The following is a 21,067-nucleotide window of genomic DNA, read 5'->3' on the forward strand; positions in this document are numbered from 1 at the left end:
ACTGTATAACTGTGCCTGTGCCATTAAACCCCTACAACTCATCCAGAACGCCGCAGCCCGTCTGGTGTTCAACCTTAGTTCTATAACGTCACCCCGCTCCTCCGCTCTCTCCACTGGCTTCCAGTTAACTGTACAAGACCATGGTGCTTCAGTATAACTGTGAGGGGAAGTGTACCTCCACTGATCATACACCCAAACAAACTGTATAACTGTAGTGCCTCCTACCACTGAGGAAGTAACAGTTCCTGCGCAGCCCAGTCAAAACTGTTCGCTGCTCTGGCCCCCAATGGTGGAACAAACTCCCCTCACGACGCCAGGACAGCGGAGTCAATAACTCCGGAGACACCTGAAACCCCACCTCTTTCAGGAATACCTAGGATAGGATAAAGTAACTGTCAGTTAAAATATTTAGATGCACTATTGTAACTGTTCCACTGGATGTCTTAAGTATAACGTACCAATTTGTAAGTAACTCTGGATAAGAGCGTCTGCTAAATGACTTAAATGTAAAATGTAAATGTAGTATAACTGTAGTGTAACTAGTATAACTGTATAACTGTAGTGTAACTAGTATAACTGTAGTGTAACTAGTATAACTGTAGTGTAAATAGTGTAACTGTATAACTGTAGTATAACTGTAGTGTAACTGTAGTATAACTGTAGTGTAACTGTAGTATAACTGTAGTGTAACTGTATAACTGTAGTGTAACTGTATAACTGTAGTGTAACTAGTATAACTGTAGTGTAACTAGTATAACTGTAGTGTAACTGTATAACTGTAGTATAACTGTAGTATAACTGTAGTTTAACTGTAGTATAACTGTATAAATGTAGTGTAACTAGTATAAATGTAGTGTAACTAGTATAAATGTAGTGTAACTGTATAACTGTAGTGTAACTGTATAACTGTAGTGTAACTGTATAACTGTAGTGTAACTAGTATAACTGTAGTGTAAATAGTGTAACTGTATAACTGTAGTATAACTAGTATAACTGTAGTGTAACTAGTATAACTGTAGTGTAACTGTATAAATGTAGTGTAACTGTATAAGTAGTGTAACTGTATAACTGTAGTGTAACTGTATAACTGTAGTGTAACTGTAGTATAACTGTATAACTGTAGTTTAACTAGTATAACTGTATAACTGTAGTGTAACTACAGTGACCCCCAAACCAACCTCTCCACTCCCTGGACCCTTTTGATCACTCGACTAAGGATGCCTCTCCTTAATGTCAATATGTCTTGTCCATTGCTGTTCTGGTTAGTGTTTATTGGCTTATTTCACTGTAGAGCCTCTAGTCCTGCTCACTATACCTTATCCAACTTATTAGTTCCACCACCCACACATGCAATGACATCTCCTGGTTTCAATTATGTTTCTAGAGACAATATCTCTCTCTTCATCACTCAATATTCACATCCTACCATACCTTTGTCTATACATTATACCTTGATGCTATTTTATCGCCCCCAGAAACCTCCTTTTACTCTCTGTTCCAGACGTTCTAGACGACCAATTCTTATTGCTTTTAGCCGTACCCTTATTCTTCTCCTCCTATGTTCCTCTGGCGATGTAGAGGTGAATCCAGGCCCTGCAGTGCCTAGCTCCACTCCTATTCCCCAGGCGCTCTCTTTTGATGACTTCTGTAACCGTAATAGCCTTGGTTTCATGCATGTTAACATTAGAAGCCTCCTCCCTAAGTTTGTTCTTTTCACTGCTTTAGCACACTCTGCCAACCCGGATGTTCTAGCTGTGTCTGAATCCTGGCTTAGGAAGACCACCAAAAATTCAGAAATTTTAATTCCAAACTACAACATTTTCAGACAAGATAGAACTGCCAAAGGGGGCGGTGTTGCAATCTACTGCAAAGATAGCCTGCAGAGTTCTGTCCTACTATCCAGGTCTGTACCCAAACAATTTGAACTTCTACTTTTAAAATCCACTCTCTAAAAACAAGTCTCTCACCGTTGCCGCCTGCTATAGACCACCCTCTGCCCCCAGCTGTGCTCTGGACACCATATGTGAACTGATTGCCCCCCATCTATCTTCAGAGCTCGTGCTGCTAGGCGACCTAAACTGGAACATGCTTAACACCCCAGCCATCCTACAATCTAAACTTGATGCCCTCAATCTCACACAAATTATCAATGAACCTACCAGGTACCCGCCCAAAGCCTTAAACACGGGCACCCTCATAGATATCATCCTAACCAACTTCCCCTCTAAATACACCTCTGCTGTCTTCAACCAAGATCTCAGCGATCACTGCCTCATTGCCTGCATCCGTAATGGGTCAGCGGTCAAACGACCTCCACTCATCACTGTAAAACGCCCTGAAACACTTCAGCGAGCAGGCCTTTCTAATCGACCTGGCCGGGGTGTCCTGGAAGGATATTGATCTCATCCCGTCAGTAGAGGATGCCTGGATATTTTTTTAAAATGCTTCCTAACAATCTTAAATAAACATGCCCCATTCAAGAAAATTAGAACCAGGAACAGATATAGCCCTTGGTTCTCCCCAGACCTGACTGCCCTTAACCAACACAAAAACATCCTATGGCGTTCTGCATTAGCATCGAACAGCCCCGTGATATGCAGCTGTTCAGGGAAGCTAGAAACCGTTATACACAGGCAGTTAGAAAAGCCAAGGCTAGCTTTTTCAAGCAGAAATTTGCTTCCTGCAACACTAACTCTAAAAAGTTCTGGGACACTGTAAAGTCCATGGAGAATAAGAACACCTCCTCCCAGCTGCCCACTGCACTGAAGATAGGAAACACTGTCACCACTGATAAATCCACCATAATTGAGAATTTCAATAAGCATTTTTCTACGGCTGGCCATGCTTTCCACCTGGCAACTCCTACCCCGGTCAACAGCACTGCACCCCCAACAGCAACTCGCCCAAGCCTTCCCCATTTCTCCTTCTCCCAAATCCATTCAGCTGAAGTTCTGAAAGAGCTGAAAAATCTGGACCCCTACAAATCAGCCGGGCTAGACAATCTGGACCCTTTCTTTCTAAAATTATCTGCCGAAATTGTTGCCACCCCTATTACTAGCCTGTTCAACCTCTCTTTCGTGTCATCTGAGATTCCCAAAGATTGAAAGCAGCTGCGGTCATCCCCCTCTTCAAAGGGGGGACACTCTTGACCCAAACTGCTACAGACCTATATCTATCCTACCATGCCTTTCTAAGGTCTTCGAAAGCCAAGTCAACAAACAGATTACCGACCATTTCGAATCTCACCATACCTTCTCTGCTATGCAATCTGGTTTCAGAGCTGGTCATGGGTGCACCTCAGCCACGCTCAAGGTCCTAAACGATATCTTAACCGCCATCGATAAGAAACATTACTGTGCAGCCGTATTCATTGATCTGGCCAAGGCTTTCGACTCTGTCAACCACCACATCCTCATCGGCAGACTCGACAGCCTTGGTTTCTCAAATGATTGCCTCGCCTGGTTCACCAACTACTTCTCTGATAGAGTTCAGTGTGTCAAATCGGAGGGTCTGCTGTCCGGACCTCTGGCAGTCTCTATGGGGGTGCCACAGGGTTCAATTCTTGGACCGACTCTCTTCTCTGTATACATCAATGAGGTCGCTCTTGCTGCTGGTGAGTCTCTGATCCACCTCTACGCAGACGACACCATTCTGTATACTTCCGGCCCTTCTTTGGACACTGTGTTAACAACCCTCCAGGCAAGCTTCAATGCCATACAACTCTCCTTCCGTGGCCTCCAATTGCTCTTAAATACAAGTAAAACTAAATGCATGCTCTTCAACCGATCGCTACCTGCACCTACCCGCCTGTCCAACATCACTACTCTGGACGGCTCTGACTTAGAATACGTGGACAACTACAAATACTTAGGTGTCTGGTTAGACTGTAAACTCTCCTTCCAGACCCATATCAAACATCTCCAATCCAAAGTTAAATCTAGAATTGGCTTCCTATTTCGCAACAAAGCATCCTTCACTCATGCTGCCAAACATACCCTTGTAAAATTGACCATCCTACCAAACCTCGACTTTGGCGATGTCATTTACAAAATAGCCTCCAATACCCTACTCAACAAATTGGATGCAGTCTATCACAGTGCAATCCGTTTTGTCACCAAAGCCCCATATACTACCCACCATTGCGACCTGTACGCTCTCGTTGGCTGGCCCTCGCTTCATACTCGTCGCCAAACCCACTGGCTCCATGTCATCTACAAGACCCTGCTAGGTAAAGTCCCCCCTTATCTCAGCTTGCTGGTCACCATAGCATCTCCCACCTGTAGCACACGCTCCAGCAGGTATATCTCTCTAGTCACCCCAAAACCAATTCTTTCTTTGGCCGCCTCTCCTTCCAGTTCTCTGCTGCCAATGACTGGAACGAACTACAAAAATCTCTTAAATTGGAAACACTTATCTCCCTCACTAGCTTTAAGCACCAACTGTCAGAGCATCTTACAGATTACTGCACCTGTACATAGCCCACCTATAATTTAGCCCAAACAACTACCTCTTTCCCAACTGTATTTAATTTATTTATTTATTTTGCTCCTTTGCACCCCATTATTTTTATTTCTACTTTGCACATTCTTCCATTGCAAAACTACCATTCCAGTGTTTTACTTGCTATATTGTATTTACTTTGCCACCATCGCCTTTTTTGCCTTTACCTCCCTTCTCACCTAATTTGCTCACATTGTATATAGACTTGTTGTTTTTTTACTGTATTATTGACTGTATGTTTGTTTTACTCCATGTGTAACTCTGTGTCGTTGTATGTGTCGAACTGCTTTGCTTTATCTTGGCCAGGTCGCAATTGTAAATGAGAACTTGTTCTCAACTTGCTTACCTGGTTAAATAAAGGTGAAATAAAAATAAAAAATAAATAAAAAACTGTATAACTGTAGTGTAACTGTATAACTGTAGTGTAACTGTATAACTCCCCCTTAGTGTTTGGAGGTATATGTCTCGTACGTGTGTGTGTGGGGGGGGTTGTGTGAGGCTTACGTGTGTGTGTGGGGGGGGTTGTGTGAGGCTTACGTGTGTGTGTGGGGGGATGTGTGAGGCTTACGTGTGTGTGTGGGGGGGGCTGTGTGAGGCTTACGTGTGTGTATGGGGGGGTTGTGTGAGGCGTACGTGTGTGTGTGGGGGGTGTGAGGCGTACGTGTGTGGGGGGGGGGATGTGTGAGGCGTACGTGTGTGTGTTGGGGTGGGCGGGGTGTGTGAGGCGTACGTGTGTGGGGGGGATGTGTGAGGCGTACGTGTGTGTGTTGGGGTGGGCGGGGGTGTGAGGCGATTGTGTGTGGGTGTGGGGGGTGAGGCGTACGTGTGTGTGTGTGTGGGGGGGTGAGGCGTACGTGTGTGTGTGTGTGTGAGGTGTGTGTCTGTGGGGGGGGTTGTGAGGCGTGTGCGTGTGGGGGGGGGGGGTTGTGAGGCGTATGTGTGTGTGTTTTAGTTGCTGCAGCAGTATGTTAGCTGTGAGAGAGATGGTGAAATGTGTAGTGATAGCAGGCTTGTGGTTGGAGTGATGGTGTTTCTACCTCTACTGTGTGTGTGTGTGTGTTTGTTGACCAGCATCAGAGAGATACTTTGTGTGTCTGTGTGTTTGTTGAATGGAGAGTTTTTGACTAGTGCGGACAGTTTGTTTTTCTGCTTCCGTTCTAATGGGGAGAAACTGCACACATCTGTATGGTGATCATGAGGAGATTGGTGTGTGTGTGTGTGTGTGTGTGTGTGTGTGTTTTGGTGGTTATTTGTAGTCTCTGGCCTGTGAGATTTTTGGCTGAATCTAAACTACCGCCTGCTGGTATCTTTGAAGTACTGCATACATCCACTGACACGCTTGCTGATTTTATAGGAACACTTGATTTTTTTTGCTAAATGTGCACAATCCTTTTCTTTTAGCCGGTTTGTTAAAAAGCGTGTGCTTTCAGAGGCAGCCAGTTGGACAGGCAGGCAGTGGATCCTGCCTCAAACAGCGTCTGTAGTTGTATGTCTAACAGAAAGACAGACTTGGCCATGCGTCTCCATCCCTAGCTCTCTCGCTCCAGTTCTCTATCCCCCCTCTCTCCCACTCCTCCCCCCTCTCTCTTGCTATCTCCCCTCTCCCCTTCCCCTCTCACTCTCGCTTTCTCTCGCTCTCTCTCTCTCTCTCTCTCTCTCTCTCTCCTTTCTCTCCCCCCCCCTCTTTCTCCCACTCTCTCCCCCTCTCTCTCTTTCTCTCCCCTCCCCGCTCTCTCACACTCTCTTTCTCCCCATTTCTCTCTAGCTCTTTCTCTCTCTCTCTCTCTCTCTCTCTCTCTCTCTCGCTCTTTCTCTCCTCTCTCACCCTCCCCCTCTCTAGCTCTCTCTTTCTCTCCCCTCTCTCTCTCTTTCTCTCCCCCTCTCTCCCCCATCTCTCTCACTTTCTCTCCCGCTCCCCTCTTTTTCTCACTCTTACTCTCTCTCTCCCCTCCCCTCTTTCTCTCATTCTATCCCCTCCCTCTCTCTCTCGCTCGCTCTTTCTCTATTGCTCCAGTTCTCTCCCCCCTCTCTCTGTTTCTCTCCCCCTCTCCCCTCCCCCTCACTCTCTCTGTTTCTCACCCCCTCTCGCTCTCTCTTCCTCTCCCCTTCTCCTCTCGCTCTCGCGCTCTCTCTCCCCTCTCTCTCGCCCTCGCTCTCCCCCTCCCCCACCTCTCTCGCTTTCTCCCCCCACCTCTCTCGCTTTCTCTCCCCCTCTCTCTCCCTCTTTCTCTTCCCCCTCCCCTCTCTCTCCCTATTTCTCTCCCTCTCCCCTCCCCCACATATCTCGCTTTCTCTCCCTCTCTCTCTCCCTCTTCTCTCCCCCTCTCTCCCCTCCCCCACCTCTCTCGCTCTCTCCCCTCTCTTTCCCTCTTTCTCTCCCCCTCCCCATCTGTCTCTCACTTTCTCTCCCACTCCCCCTCTCTCTTCCCCCTCTCTTTCCCCCTCTCTCTCCTCTCCCCTTCTTTCTCCTCTCTCTTTCTCTCCCCCGCTCTCTCTTTCTCTCCCATTCCCCTCGCTCTTGCTCTCTCTTTCTCTCTTTCTCTCTCTCTCCCTCCCCCTCTCGCGCTCTTTCTCTCCCCTCTCTTTCTCTCCCCCTCTCCCCTCCCCCACCTCTCTCGCTTTCTCTCCCCCTCTCTCTCCCTCTTTCTCTCCCCTCCCCATCTGTCTCTCACTTTCTCTCCCCATCTCTCTCCCACTCCCCCTCTCTCTTCCCCCTCTCTTTCCCCCCTCACCTCTCTTTCTCTCCCTCTCTTTCTCGCTCTCTCTTTCTCTCCCTGCTCTCTCCCCCGCTCTCTCTCCTTCTCTCCCATTCCCCTCGCTCTTGCTCTTTCTCTCTCTCTCTCTCTTTCTCTCTCTCTCCCTCCCCCTCTCGCGCTCTTTCTCTCCCCTTCTCTTTCTCCTCTCTCCCGCTCTCCCCCTCCCCACCTCTCTCTCTCGCTTTCTCTTTCTCTCCCCCTCTCTCTCTCTCGCTCTTTCTCTACCCCTCTCCCCCCTCTCTCTCTCTCTCGCTCTTTCTCTACCCCTCCCCACCTCTCTCTCTCTTCCCCCTCTCTCTCTCTCTCTTTCTCTACCCCTCTCCCCCTCTATCTCGCTCTCTCTCTCTTTCCCCTCGCTCTCTCTCTCTCTCGATCTTTCTCTACCCCTCTCCCCCTCTCCCCCTCTCTCTCTTTCTCTCTGTCTATAAGGTTTGTGTGCATGTTCCACGCATCTCTCTCTCTCTCTCTCCCCTCTCCCCCCTCTCTTTCTCTCTGTCTATAAGGTTTGTGTGCATGTTCCAGGCATATCTCTCTCTCTTTCCTCTCTCTTTCTCTCAGTCTATAAGGTTTGTGTGCATGTTCCAGGCATATCTCTCTCCCCCTCTCCCCCTCTCCCCCTCTCTCCCCCTCTCCCCCTCTCTCTCTTTCCTCTCTCTTTCTCTCTGTCTAAGGTTTGTGTGCATGTTCCAGGCATATCTCTCTCTCTCTCTCCCCCTCTCCCCCTCTCTCCCCCTCTCCCCCCTCCCCCTCTCTCTCTTTCCTCTCTCTTTCTCTCTGTCTATAAGGCTTGTGTGCATGTTCCAGGCTTATCTCTCTCTCCCCCCCCTCTCTCTTTCCTCTCTCTTTCTCTCAGTCTATAAGGTTTGTGTGCATGTTCCAGGCATATATCTCTTTCTCTCAGTCTATAAGGTTTGTGTGCATGTTCCAGGCATATCTCTCTCTCTCTCTGTCTATAAGGTTTGTGTGCATGTTCCAGGCATCTCTCTCTCTCTCTCCCCCTCTCTTTCTCTCTGTCTATAAGGTTTGTGTGCATGTTCCAGGCATATATCTCTCTCTCCCCCCTCTTCCCCCTTTCCCCCTCTCTCCCCCTCTCCCCCCCTCTCTCTTTCCTCTCTCTTTCTCTGTCTATAAGGTTTGTGTGCATGTTCCAGGCATATCTCTCTCCCCCCCTCTCCCCCTCTTCCCCCTCCCCCCCTCGCCCCTCTCCCCCTCTCCCCCTCCCCCTCTCTCTTTCCTCTCTCTTTCTCTCTGTCTATAAGGTTTGTGTGCATGTTCCAGGCATATCTCTCTCTCCCCCCTCTCTCTCTTTCCTCTCTCTTTCTCTCTGTCTATAAGGCTTGTGTGCATGTTCCAGGCATATCTCTCTCTCCCCCTCTCCCCCTCTCTCTCTTTCCTCTCTCTTTCTCTCAGTCTATAAGGTTTGTGTGCATGTTCCAGGCATATCTCTCTTCCTCTCAGTCTATAAGGTTTGTGTGCATGTTCCAGGCATATCTCTCTCTCTCTCTGTCTATAAGGTTTGTGTGCATGTTCCAGGCATATCTCTCTCTCTCTCCCCCCCCTCCCCCCTCTCTCTCTCTCTCTCTCTGTCTATAAGGTTTGTGTGCATGTTCCAGGCATATCTCTCTCTCTCTCTCCCCTCCCCCCCTCTCTCTCTCTCTCTGTCTATAAGGTTTGTGTGCATGTTCCAGGCATATCTCTCTCTCTCTCTCCCCTCTCCCCCCCCTCTCCCCTCTCTCAGTCTATAAGGTTTGTGTGCATGTTCCAGGCATATCTCTCTCTTTCTCTCAGTCTATAAGGTTTGTGTGCATGTTCCAGGCATATCTCTCTCTTTCTCTCAGTCTATAAGGTTTGTGTGCATGTTCCAGGCATATCTCTCTCTTTCTCTCAGTCTATAAGGTTTGTGTGCATGTTCCAGGCATATCTCTCTCTTTCTCTCAGTCTATAAGGTTTGTGTGCATGTTCCAGGCATATCTCTCTTTCTCTCAGTCTATAAGGTTTGTGTGCATGTTCCAGGCATATCTTTCTCTCAGTCTATAAGGTTTGTGTGCATGTTCCAGGCATATCTCTCTCTTTCTCTCAGTCTATAATGTTTGTGTGCATGTTCCAGGCATATCTCTCTCACTCTCTCTCCGTCTATAAGGTTTGTGTGCATGTTCCAGGCATATCTCTCTCACTCTCTCTCCGTCTATAAGGTTTGTGTGCATGTTCCAGGCATATCTCTCTCACTCTCTCTCCGTCTATAAGGTTTGTGTGCATGTTCCAGGCATATCTCTCTCCCCCTCTCTCTGTCTATAAGGTTTGTGTGCATGTTCCAGGCATATATCTCATAGTGTGCCAAGCTCTCTCTCCCCCTCTCCCCCCCTCTCTCTTTCTCTCTGTCTATAAGGTTTGTGTGCATGTTCCAGGCATATCTCTCATAGTGTGCCAAGCTCCCCCCCCTCTCTCCCCTCTCCCCCCTCTCCCCCTCTCTCTTTCTCTCTGTCTATAATGTTCCAGGCATATCTCTCTCTCTTTCTCTCTGTCTATAATGTTCCAGGCATATCTCTCTCCCCCCCCCCTCTCCCCCTCTCTCTTTCTCTCTGTCTATAATGTTCCAGGCATATCTCTCTCTCCCCTCCCCCTCTCCCCCTCTCTCTTTCTCTCTGTCTATAATGTTCCAGGCATATCTCTCTCTCCCCCCCCCTCTCTCCCCCTCTCCCCTCTCTCTTTCTCTCTGTCTATAATGTTCCAGGCATATCTCTCTCTCTCACCCCCTCTCCCCCCCCCCTCTCTCTTTCTCTCTGTCTATAATGTTCCAGGCATATCTCTCTCTTTCTCTCTGTCTATAATGTTCCAGGCATATCTCTCTCTCTTTCCTCTCCCCCTTTCTCAGTCTATAAGGTTTGTGTGCATGTTCCAGGCATATCTCTCTCTCTCTGTCTATAATGTTCCAGGCATATCTCTCTCTCTTTCTCTCTGTCTATAATGTTCCAGGCATATCTCTCTCTCTTTCTCTCTGTCTATAATGTTCCAGGCATATCTCTCTCTCTTTCTCTCTGTCTATAATGTTCCAGGCATATCTCCCCCCCCTCTCCCCCTCTCTCTTTCTCTCTATCTATAATGTTCCAGGCATATCTCTCTCTCTCTCCCCCTCCCCCTCTCTCTTTTTCTCTGTCTATAATGTTCCAGGCATATCTCTCTCTCCCCCTCTCCCCCTCTCTCTTTTCTCTCCCCTCTCTCAGTCTATAAGGTTTGTGTGCATGTTCCAGGCATATCTCTCTCTCTCTCTCTCCTCTCCCCTCTCCCCCTCCTCCCCCTCCCCCTCTCTCTCTCCGTCTATAAGGTTTGTGTGCATGTTCCAGGCATATCTCTCATAGTGTGCCAAGCTGTGAGATCAGTGGCCACTCAGAAACACCATATGAAATGTATAATGTAGAGCCAGTAGTTAATGTCGCTGGCGATCCGTCGTTGCCTGCAGTGCACAGCCGCATGCTCGCCGCGTCACATAATTAGTCAAGCAGACCGAGGAGAGAGAGAAAAAGTTTATTTCTTCAAATATTTCTGTCTGAATTGGACGGTGATTACTATTTTCCTCTCATATAACTAGAGGAGTAAAATCTAGATTTATTGTATTGTACATGAAGGTTTCATAGAGTCACTGGCATGAGCTCTCCTCTATATAGATTTGATATCTTGGCTCATTCTGTTTGGAAAGCATGACACTATTCCTTTGTTAGAGGATGACTTAGCAGTATTTGCCATATTGAATATACAGGTTTTATTTCACCAGAATTGTACTTCAATAAATGATGTTAAGTGAAAAGATGGCTGTCAACTTACTGTACATTTAAATGATTTATTGCCACAGAGTATGTGTAGCTGCGTAGGTATTGACAATGACTAGAATAACTCACCATTGAGTATATCGCATCAGTGGACTAAACATTATTCAAACAAATATTGACAGATAGTAAGAAGGTCCATTGTCATGCCAGTAGAGGTGACCCTGCAGAGGAGCTATTGAACCACATCTCATAACAGTGAGCTTAGTGATTTAGTGTGCGTTTAAACAAACGAATGGGTTTCTCATCTGTCCTCCAATCTGACAGATTTCATGAAATAGTCTGGACCTTTTCATTTTCAGTATTACACATCATTTGCTGCATCTTTTCCTGGCGCTGCTCTCTCTCTCTCCTTCTTTCTCTCTCTCTCTCTCCTTCTTTCTCTCTCTCTCTCTCCTTCTTTCTCTCTCTCTCTCTCCTTCTTTCTCTCTCTCTCTCTCCTTCTTTCTCTCTCCTTCTTTCTCCCTCTCTCTCTCTCTCTTTCTTTCTCCCTCTCTCTTTCTTTCTCCCTCTCTCTCTCTCTTTCTTTCTCCCTCTCTCTCTCTCTTTCTTTCTTTCTTTCTTTCTCTCTCTCTCTCTCTCTCTCTCTCTCTCTCTCTCTCTCTCTCTCTCTCTCTCTCTCTCTCTCTCTCTCTCTCTCTCTCTCTCTCTCTCTCTCTCTCTCTACCTCTCCCTCTCTCTCTCTCTCCATTTCTCTTCAACTGCAGCCGAGTCATCTGTAATGAGAGAAAGAGGGATAGAAGGGGGAGAGAGAGATACAGACAGAGTGTGAGATGGAGACCAATAGAACAAGAAAGAGAGGTAGAGACAGAGGAGAGAGAGAGATGCAGACTGAGAGTGTGAGATGGAGACCAATAGAACAACAGTCCAGTTTTCTCTCAGTCTGTCATGAGAAGCATGTTTATCTCTGGGTTAGCTTGGCTGGACCGTTTCTGGGTTAGCTTGGCTGGACTGTTTCTGGGTTAGCTTGGCTGGACTGTTTCTGGGTTAGCTTGGCTGGACTGTTTCTGGGTTAGCTTGGCTGGACTGTTTCTGGGTTAGCTTGGCTGGACTGTTTCTGGGTTAGCTTGGCTGGACTGTTTCTCCAATAGCCATTCTACTTCCACTGCATGACTTGTATGTTAAATCAGTTATGTTTGTTTCATAGTGTGTATTCATCCAGGTTACTTTTGTTTGCAGATGTCTTTCTGTTTTCTGTATCGTTTGTCCATCCTACAGTTTTTAGGTAGGGGTCGGGAATCTAGCATGCATAGAATTATGATCATAGGAAAGGGAGGGCTGGTTGAGGTGGGTATGGTTATGAGATGGGTATGGTTATGAATATTATATGGGTTGAGGTGGGTATGGTTATGAGATGGGTTGAGGTGGTTATGAATATTAGATGGGTTGAGGTGGGTATGGTTGTGAGATGAGTTGAGGTGGGTATGGTCTATGAGATGGGTTGAGGTGGGTATGGTTATGAGATGGGTTGAGGTGGGTATGAATATGAGATGGGTTGAGGTAGGTATGGTCTATGAGATGGGTTGAGGTGGGTATGGTTGTGAGATGGGTTGAGGTGGGTATGGTTATGAGATGGGTCGAGGTGGGTATGGTTATGAGATGGGTATGGTTATGAGATGGGTATGGTTATGAGGTGGGTATGGTTATGAGATGGGTATGGTTATGAGGTGGGTATGGTTATGAGATGGGTTGAGGTGGTTATGAGATGGGTTGAGGTGGGTATGGTTATGAGATGGGTTGAGGTGGGTATGGTTGTGAGATGGGTATGGTTATGAGATGGGTTGAGGTGGGTATGGTCTATGAGATGGGTTGATGTGGGTATGGTTATGAGATGGGTATGGTCATGAGATGGGTATGGTTATGAGATGGGTTGAGGTGGGTATGGTTGTGAGATGGGTTGAGGTGGGTATGGTTATGAGATGGGTATTACATTTTACATTTACATTTAAGTCATTTAGCAGACGCTCTTATCCAGAGCGACTTACAAATTGGTGCGTTCACCTTATGACATCCAGTGGAACAGCCACTTTACAATAGTGCATCTAAATCTTTTAAGGGGGGTGAGAAGGATTACTTTATCCTATCCTAGGTATTCCTTAAAGAGGTGGGGTTTCAGGTGTCTCCGGAAGGTGGTGATTGACTCCGCTGTCCTGGCGTCGTGAGGGAGTTTGTTCCACCATTGGGGGGCCAGAGCAGCGAACAGTTTTGACTGGGCTGAGCGGGAACTGTACTTCCTCAGTGGTAGGGAGGCGAGCAGGCCAGAGGTGGATGAACGCAGTGCCCTTGTTTGGGTGTAGGGCCTGATCAGAGCCTGGAGGTACTGAGGTGCCGTTCCCTCACAGCTCCGTAGGCAAGCACCATGGTCTTGTAGCGGATGCGAGCTTCAACTGGAAGCCAGTGGAGGGAGCGGAGGAGCGGGGTGACGTGAGAGAACTTGGGAAGGTTGAACACCAGACGGGCTGCGGCGTTCTGGATGAGTTGTAGGGGTTTAATGGCACAGGCAGGGAGCCCAGCCAACAGCGAGTTGCAGTAATCCAGACGGGAGATGACAAGTGCCTGGATTAGGACCTGCGCCGCTTCCTGTGTGAGGCAGGGTCGTACTCTGCGGATGTTGTAGAGCATGAACCTACAGGAACGGGCCACCGCCTTGATGTTAGTTGAGAACGACAGGGTGTTGTCCAGGATCACGCCAAGGTTCTTAGCGCTCTGGGAGGAGGACACAATGGAGTTGTCAACCGTGATGGCGAGATCATGGAACGGGCAGTCCTACCCGGGAGGAAGAGCAGCTCCGTCTTGCCGAGGTTCAGCTTGAGGTGGTGATCCGTCATCCACACTGATATGTCTGCCAGACATGCAGAGATGCGATTCGCCACCTGGTCATCAGAAGGGGGAAAGGAGAAGATTAATTGTGTGTCGTCTGCATAGCAATGATAGGAGAGACCATGTGAGGTTATGACAGAGCCAAGTGACTTGGTGTATAGCGAGAATAGGAGAGGGCCTAGAACAGAGCCCTGGGGGACGCCAGTGGTGAGAGCGCGTGGTGAGGAGACAGATTCTCGCCACGCCACCTGGTAGGAGCGACCTGTCAGGTAGGACGCAATCCAAGCGTGGGCCGCGCCGGAGATGCCCAACTCGGAGAGGGTGGAGAGGAGGATCTGATGGTTCACAGTATCGAAGGCAGCCGATAGGTCTAGAAGGATGAGAGCAGAGGAGAGAGAGTTAGCTTTAGCAGTGCGGAGCGCCTCCGTGATACAGAGAAGAGCAGTCTCAGTTGAATGACTAGTCTTGAAACCTAACTGATTTGGATCAAGAAGGTCATTCTGAGAGAGATAGCGGGAGAGCTGGCCAAGGACGGCACGTTCAAGAGTTTTGGAGAGAAAAGAAAGAAGGGATACTGGTCTGTAGTTGTTGACATCGGAGGGATCGAGTGTAGGTTTTTTCAGAAGGGGTGCAACTCTCGCTCTCTTGAAGACAGAAGGGACGTAGCCAGCGGTCAGGGATGAGTTGATGAGCGAGGTGAGGTAAGGGAGAAGGTCTCCGGAAATGGTCTGGAGAAGAGAGGAGGGGATAGGGTCAAGCGGGCAGGTTGTTGGGCAGCCGGCCGTCACAAGACGCGAGATTTCATCTGGAGAGAGAGGGGAGAAAGAGGTCAGAGCACAGGGTAGGGTTGAGGTGGGTATGGTTATGAGATGCGTTGAGGAGGGTATGGTTATGAGATGGGTTGAGGTGGGTATGGTTATGAGATGGGTTGAGGTGGGTATGGTTAAGAGATGGGTTGAGATGGGTATGGTTATGAGATGGGTATGGTTATGAGATGGTTTGAGGTGGGTATGGTTATGAGATGGGTATGGTTATGAGATGGTTTGAGGTGGGTATGGTTATGAGATGGGTTGAGATGGGTATGGTTATGAGATGGGTTGAGGTGGGTATGGTCTATGAGATGGGTTGAGGTGGGTATGGTCATGAGATGGGTATGGTTATGAGATGGTTTGAGGTGGGTATGGTTATGAGATGGGTTGAGATGGGTATGGTTATGAGATGGTTTGAGGTGGGTATGGTTATGAGATGGGTTGAGGTGGGTATGGTTATGAGATGGGTTGAGGTGGGTATGCCCTCTCAGACACACTGAGAGGGCCCGCTTCCCTAAACACGCCCCAGTGCTCAAATAGCAGCAAGAACCATGGCGTGTGTGTGTGTGTGTGTGTGTGTGTGTGTGTGTGTGTGTGTGTGTGTGTGTGTGTGTGTGTGTGTGTGTGTGTGTGTGTGTGTGTGTGTGTGTGTGTGTGTGTGTGTGTGTGTGTGTGTGTGCGCGCACCCTAAATGAGCAGAGATCAGCTACACGTTACATTCCTCCCTTCTGGCTGGCACTGTGTCAGCTAATCAAGACCAGGTTGGTGCAACGCCCTAATGTTTCCCCCCTCCCCTCAGTCTTCAGGGGTTTTAGGTCCCCTTTTTCCTCTTTCTCTCCCTCAATTGGACCTGTCCTCTCTCTCTCTTTATTTATTTATTTATTTATTTATCTCTGTCATAGGTCATGGTTGCTCTCTGGGAGCCGGGGAAAGTTACAGGCTTTGATAATGTGGCAAACCTGATTTTATAGGCTGCGTATAGAGAGTGAAATAGGGGTGTGAATGAGAGAGAGAGACTGTGATGGTGAGATGATGGTAGAGGACAATGGAGAAAGGGAGAGTCGGCGTGAGGTAGAGAGAGAGACTGGGATGGAGAGATGATGGTAGAGGAGAAAGGGAGAGTCGGCGTGAGGTAGAGAGATAGACTGGGATGGAGAGATGATGGTAGAGGACAATGGAGAAAGGGAGAGTCGGCGTGAGAGGTCTAGACAAACGAAGAGGGAATTAGAGGGGCATTTAAAGAGGTAGAGACTGTGAATTAGAGGGACATTTAAAGAGGTAGAGACTGTGAATTAGAGGGACATTTAAAGAGGTAGAGACTGTGAATTAGAGGGACATTTAAAGAGGTAGAGACTGTGAATTAGAGGGACATTTAAAGAGAGGTAGAGACTGTGAATTATAGGGACATTTAAAGAGAGGTAGAGACTGAATTAGAGGGACATTTAAAGAGGTAGAGACTGTGAATTAGAGGGACATTTAAAGAGGTAGAGACTGAATTAGAGGGACATTTAAAGAGGTAGAGACTGTGAATTAGAGGGACATTTAAAGAGGTAGAGACTGTGAATTAGAGGGGCATTTAAAGAGAGGTAGAGACTGTGAATTAGAGGGACATTTAAAGAGGTAGAGACTGAATTAGAGGGACATTTAAAGAGAGGTAGTGACTGTGAATTAGAGGGACATTTAAAGAGAGGTAGAGACTGTGAATTAGAGGGACATTTAAAGAGGTAGAGACTGTGAATTAGAGGGGCATTTAAAGAGAGGTAGCGACTGTGAATTAGAGGGACATTTAAAGAGGTAGAGACTGTGAATTAGAGGGACATTTAAAGAGAGGTAGAGACTGTGAATTAGAGGGACATTTAAAGAGAGGTAGAGACTGTGAAATAGAGGGACATTTAAAGAGAGGTAGAGACTGGGAATTAGAGGGACATTTAAAGAGAGGTAGAGACTGAATTAGAGGGACATTTAAAGAGGTAGAGACTGTGAATTAGAGGGACATTTAAAGAGAGGTAGAGACTGTGAATTAGAGGGACATTTAAAGAGGTAGAGACTGTGAATTAGAGGTACATTTAAAGAGAGGTAGAGACTGTGAATTAGAGGGTCATTTAAAGAGAGGTAGAGACTGTGAATTACATTTACATTTACATTTAAGTCATTTAGCAGACGCTCTTATCCATTAGAGGGACATTTAAAGACATTTAAAGAGAGGTAGAGACTGTGAATTAGAGGGACATTTAGAGAGAAGTAGAGACTGAATTAGAGGGACATTTAAAGAGAAGTAGAGACTGTGAATTAGAGGGACATTTAAAGAGGTAGAGACTGTGAATTAGAGGGACATTTAAAGAGGTAGAGACTGTGAATTAGAGGGACATTTAAAGAGGTAAAGACTGTGAATTAGAGGGACATTTAAAGAGGTAGAGACTGAATTAGAGGGACATTTAAAGAGGTAGAGACTGTGAATTAGAGGGACATTTAAAGAGGTAGACTGTGAATTAGGGGGACATTTAAAGAGGTAGAGACTGAGTAAAAGATCACACGTGTGCAGTGGATAAAGGTATGTTTAATACCAGGTCTGGGGCTGAACTCATGGGGGAGGAGGGAGACGCAGTTCAACATGTTACACAGGTGGCTTATTAAACACATTGGATCTGAGGTACCAGGTGCTGGGCTGGACTGGGTGGACTGGGGTAGGCTGGACTGGCTGGACTGGGTGGACTGGGGTAGGCTGGACTGGGTGGACTGGGGTAGGCTGGACTGGGTGGACTGGGGTAGGCTGGACTGGGTGGACTGGGGTAGGCTGGACTGGGTGGACTGGGGTAGGCTGGACTGGGTGGACTGGGGTAGGCTGGGGTGGACTGGGTGGACTGGGGTAGACTGGGGTAGGCTGGGGTGGACTGGGGTAGGCTGGACTGGACTGGGGTAGGCTGGGCTGGACTGGCTGGACTGGGGTAGGCTGGACTGGACTGGGGTAGGCTGGACTGGGGTGGGCTGGACTGGGGTAGGCTGGGCTGGACTGGGGTAGGCTGGGCTGGACTGGGGTAGGCTGGGCTGGACTGGGGTAGGCTGGGGTAGGCTGGACTGGGGTAGGCTGGGCTAGGCTGGGGTAGGCTGGGCTGGACTGGGGTAGGCTGGGCTGGACTGGGGTAGGCTGGGCTGGACTGGGGTAGGCTGGGGTGGACTGGGGTAGGCTGGGCTGGACTGGGGTAGGCTGGGCTGGACTGGGGTAGGCTGGGGGTGGGGACTGGGGTAGGCTGGGCTGGGGTGGACTGGGGTAGGCTGGGGTGGACTGGGGTGGACTGGGGTAGGCTGGGGTGGACTGGGGTAGGCTGGGCTGGGGAGGCTGGGTAGGCTGGGGTGGACTGGGGTAGGCTGGAGGTAGGCTGAGGTGGACTGGGGGTGAGGCTGGGCTGGACTGGGGTAGGCTGGGGTGGACTGGGGTAGGCTGGGTAGGCTGAGGTGGACTGGGGTAGGCTGGGCTGGACTGGGGTAGGCTGGGGTGGACTGGGGTAGGCTGAGGTAGGCTGAGGTGGACTGGGGTAGGCTGGGGTGGACTGGGGTAGGCTGGGGTGGACTGGGGTAGGCTGAGGTAGGCTGAGGTGGACTGGGGTAGGCTGGGCTGGACTGGGGTAGACTGAGGTGGACTGGGGTAGGCTGGGCTGGACTGGGGTAGGCTGGGGTGGACTGGGGTAGGCTGGGCTGGACTGGGGTAGGCTGGGGTGGACTGGGGTAGGCTGAGGTAGGCTGAGGTGGACTGGGGTAGGCTGGGGTAGGCTGGGCTGGACTGGGGTAGGCTGGGCTGGACTGGGGTAGGCTGGGGTGGACTGGGGTAGGCTGAGGTAGGCTGAGGTGGACTGGGGTAGGCTGGGCTGGACTGGGGTAGGCTGGGCTGGACTGGGGTAGGCTGGGGACTGGGTGGGCTAGGCTGGGGACTGGGGTAGGCTGGGCTGGACTGGGGTAGGCTGGGGTGGACTGGGGTAGGCTGAGGTAGGCTGAGGTGGACTGGGGTAGGCTGGGCTGGACTGGGGTAGGCTGAGGTGGACTGGGGTAGGCTGGGCTGGACTGGGGTAGGCTGGACTGGGTGGACTGGGGTAGGCTGGGCTGGACTGGGGTAGGCTGGACTGGGTGGACTGGGGTAGGCTGGACTGGGTGGACTGGGGTAGGCTGGGCTGGACTGGGGTAGGCTGAGGTAGGCTGAGGTAGGCTGGGCTGGACTGGGGTAGGCTGAGGTGGACTGGGGTAGGCTGGGCTGGACTGGGGTAGGCTGGGCTGGACTGGGGTAGGCTGGGCTGGACTGGGGTAGGCTGGGGTGGACTGGGGTAGGCTGAGGTAAGCTGGGGTGGACTGGGGTAGGCTGGGCTGGACTGGGGTGGACTGGGGTAGGCTGAGGTAGGCTGGGGTGGACTGGGGTAGGCTGGGGTGGACTGGGGTAGGCTGAGGTAGGCTGGGGTGGACTGGGGTAGGCTGAGGTAGGCTGGGGTGGCTGGGGTGGACTGGGGTGGACTGGGGGGTAGGCTGAGGTAGGCTGGGGTGGACTGGGGTAGGCTGGGGTGGACTGGGGTAGGCTGGACTGGGGTAGGCTGGGGTAGGTGGGGGTAGGCTGGGGTGGACTGGGCTGGACTGGGGTAGGCTGGGGTGGACTGGGGTAGGCTGGGCTGGACTTGGGTTGACTGGGGAGGCTGGGCTGGACTTGGGTAGGCTGGGCTGGGGTAGGCTGGGCTGGACTTGGGTGGACTGGGGTAGGTTGGGCTGGACTTGGGTAGGCTGGGCTGGACTGGGGTAGGCTGGGCTGGACTGGGGTAGGCTGGGGTGGACTTGGGTGGACTGGTTTTGACTGGGCTGGACTGGGGTAGGCTGGGGAGGACTGGTTTTGACTGGGGTGGACTGGGGTAGCTGGGTTTGTCTGGGCTGGACCGGATGGACTGGGTTTGTCTGGGCTGGACTGGGGTAGGCTGAGGTAGGCTGGGTTTGTCTGGGCTGGACTGGGTTTGTCTGGGCTGGACTGGGGTAGGCTGGGGTGGACTGAGGTAGGCTGGGCTGGACTTGGGTGGACTGGGTTTGTCTGGGCTGGACTGGGGTAGGCTGGGTTTGTCTGGGCTGGACTGGGTGGACTGGGTTTGTCTGGACTGGACTGGGGTAGGCTGGGGTGGACTGAGGTAGGCTGGGCTGGACTTGGGTGGACTGGGTTTGTCTGGGCTGGACTGGGGTTGGCTGGACTGGGGTAGGCTGGGGTGAGCTGGGTTGGGGTGGACTGGGTTGGGTTTGACTGGGCTGGACTGGGCTTGTCTGGGGTGGACTGGGTTGGGTTTGACTGTGCTGGACTGCGGTAGGCTGGGCTGGACTGGGTTAGGCTGGGCTGGACTGGGGTAGGCTGGGCTGGACTGGGGTAGGCTGGACTGGACTGGGGTAGGCTGGGGTGGGGCGGATTATATTGGTCTGGACTGGGGCGGGCTGGACCGGATTAGGGTGGCTCGGGGTGGGGCGTGGTGGTGGGGTGAACTGGGGTTGGGTTGGGTAGGGTGGACTGGGGTGGACTGGACTAGACTGTGATTAACACCCTGTCTCCATGTTACAAACACAGTACAGCACGATCACCATCCAGAGTCATGATGTTGTCCTGTTCAGATGGGATTCACCATGAGTCACCTGAGGAACGCTGGTGTGTTTTTGTTTTTTTACAGCATTATGACACCAAGTGTCCCATGGGATGTCCTGACTTTGCCATCGATGACGATGAAGAGGACACTGCCAACAAGTAAGGCTCTGATTTAGAATATGCCGATGCCGATAGAGTCCCAGTATACTGTAGTTTGAATATGTCTGATATCTGACATGGATCTATGTATTAATCCCTCTTCATCCTCCTACCCATACCAATGCTGCCCTCCAGTGGTTTAGTCCTAAAGTACACTTATTGCAATTGATCACAGCCTCTTGGACAGATCAATATTCATGAAATTATCATTGATCTGCTGAAATATTTGCAGGCTTATTTATTTAAATATTTATATACAGAATTGATTTGTGTATTTTTTTAATTTTATGTAGTCATTGATTTGCGGATTCATTTGCTGAATTTAATGATTTGATTTCCTGATGAATTTTTTCTAATGTAAATTTTCTCACCTTCAGGATCTCGTCTGAGGACAGTGGGGAGGTGGCGTCTTACACAGAGGACAGCGACGAATCCTATTCGCTGGAGCTGGACACAGACTCCTCCCACACGGGCCAGATGACCCTATTGGAGGAGATCCTGGACTCTCTGAGCACCACCAGCACAGAGCACGGCAAACTCAGCGCCGCCAAGAGCCTGGACTTCAGTTCGATGGACAACATCAACTACAAGGCAACGGTAAGAGAAATACCT

The 21,067-nt window shown here is 49.8% G+C and overlaps 1 protein-coding gene across 1 annotated transcript in view; it reads left to right on the top strand.

Annotated features, from left to right (window-relative positions):
* The window catches only part of LOC115125399 (DENN domain-containing protein 1B-like), a 259,940-nt gene that overhangs the window by 233,361 nt on the left and 5,512 nt on the right, over positions 1-21,067 (top strand). The window contains exons 21-22 of the mRNA XM_065009257.1: positions 20,382-20,455; positions 20,833-21,052. Of these exons, the coding sequence (XP_064865329.1) occupies positions 20,382-20,455; positions 20,833-21,052 (294 nt within the window). The remainder of the gene's footprint in view (positions 1-20,381; positions 20,456-20,832; positions 21,053-21,067) is intronic.

Source organism: Oncorhynchus nerka, linkage group LG24 (assembly GCF_034236695.1).
Source record: "Oncorhynchus nerka isolate Pitt River linkage group LG24, Oner_Uvic_2.0, whole genome shotgun sequence".
Lineage (NCBI taxonomy): Eukaryota > Metazoa > Chordata > Actinopteri > Salmoniformes > Salmonidae > Oncorhynchus > Oncorhynchus nerka.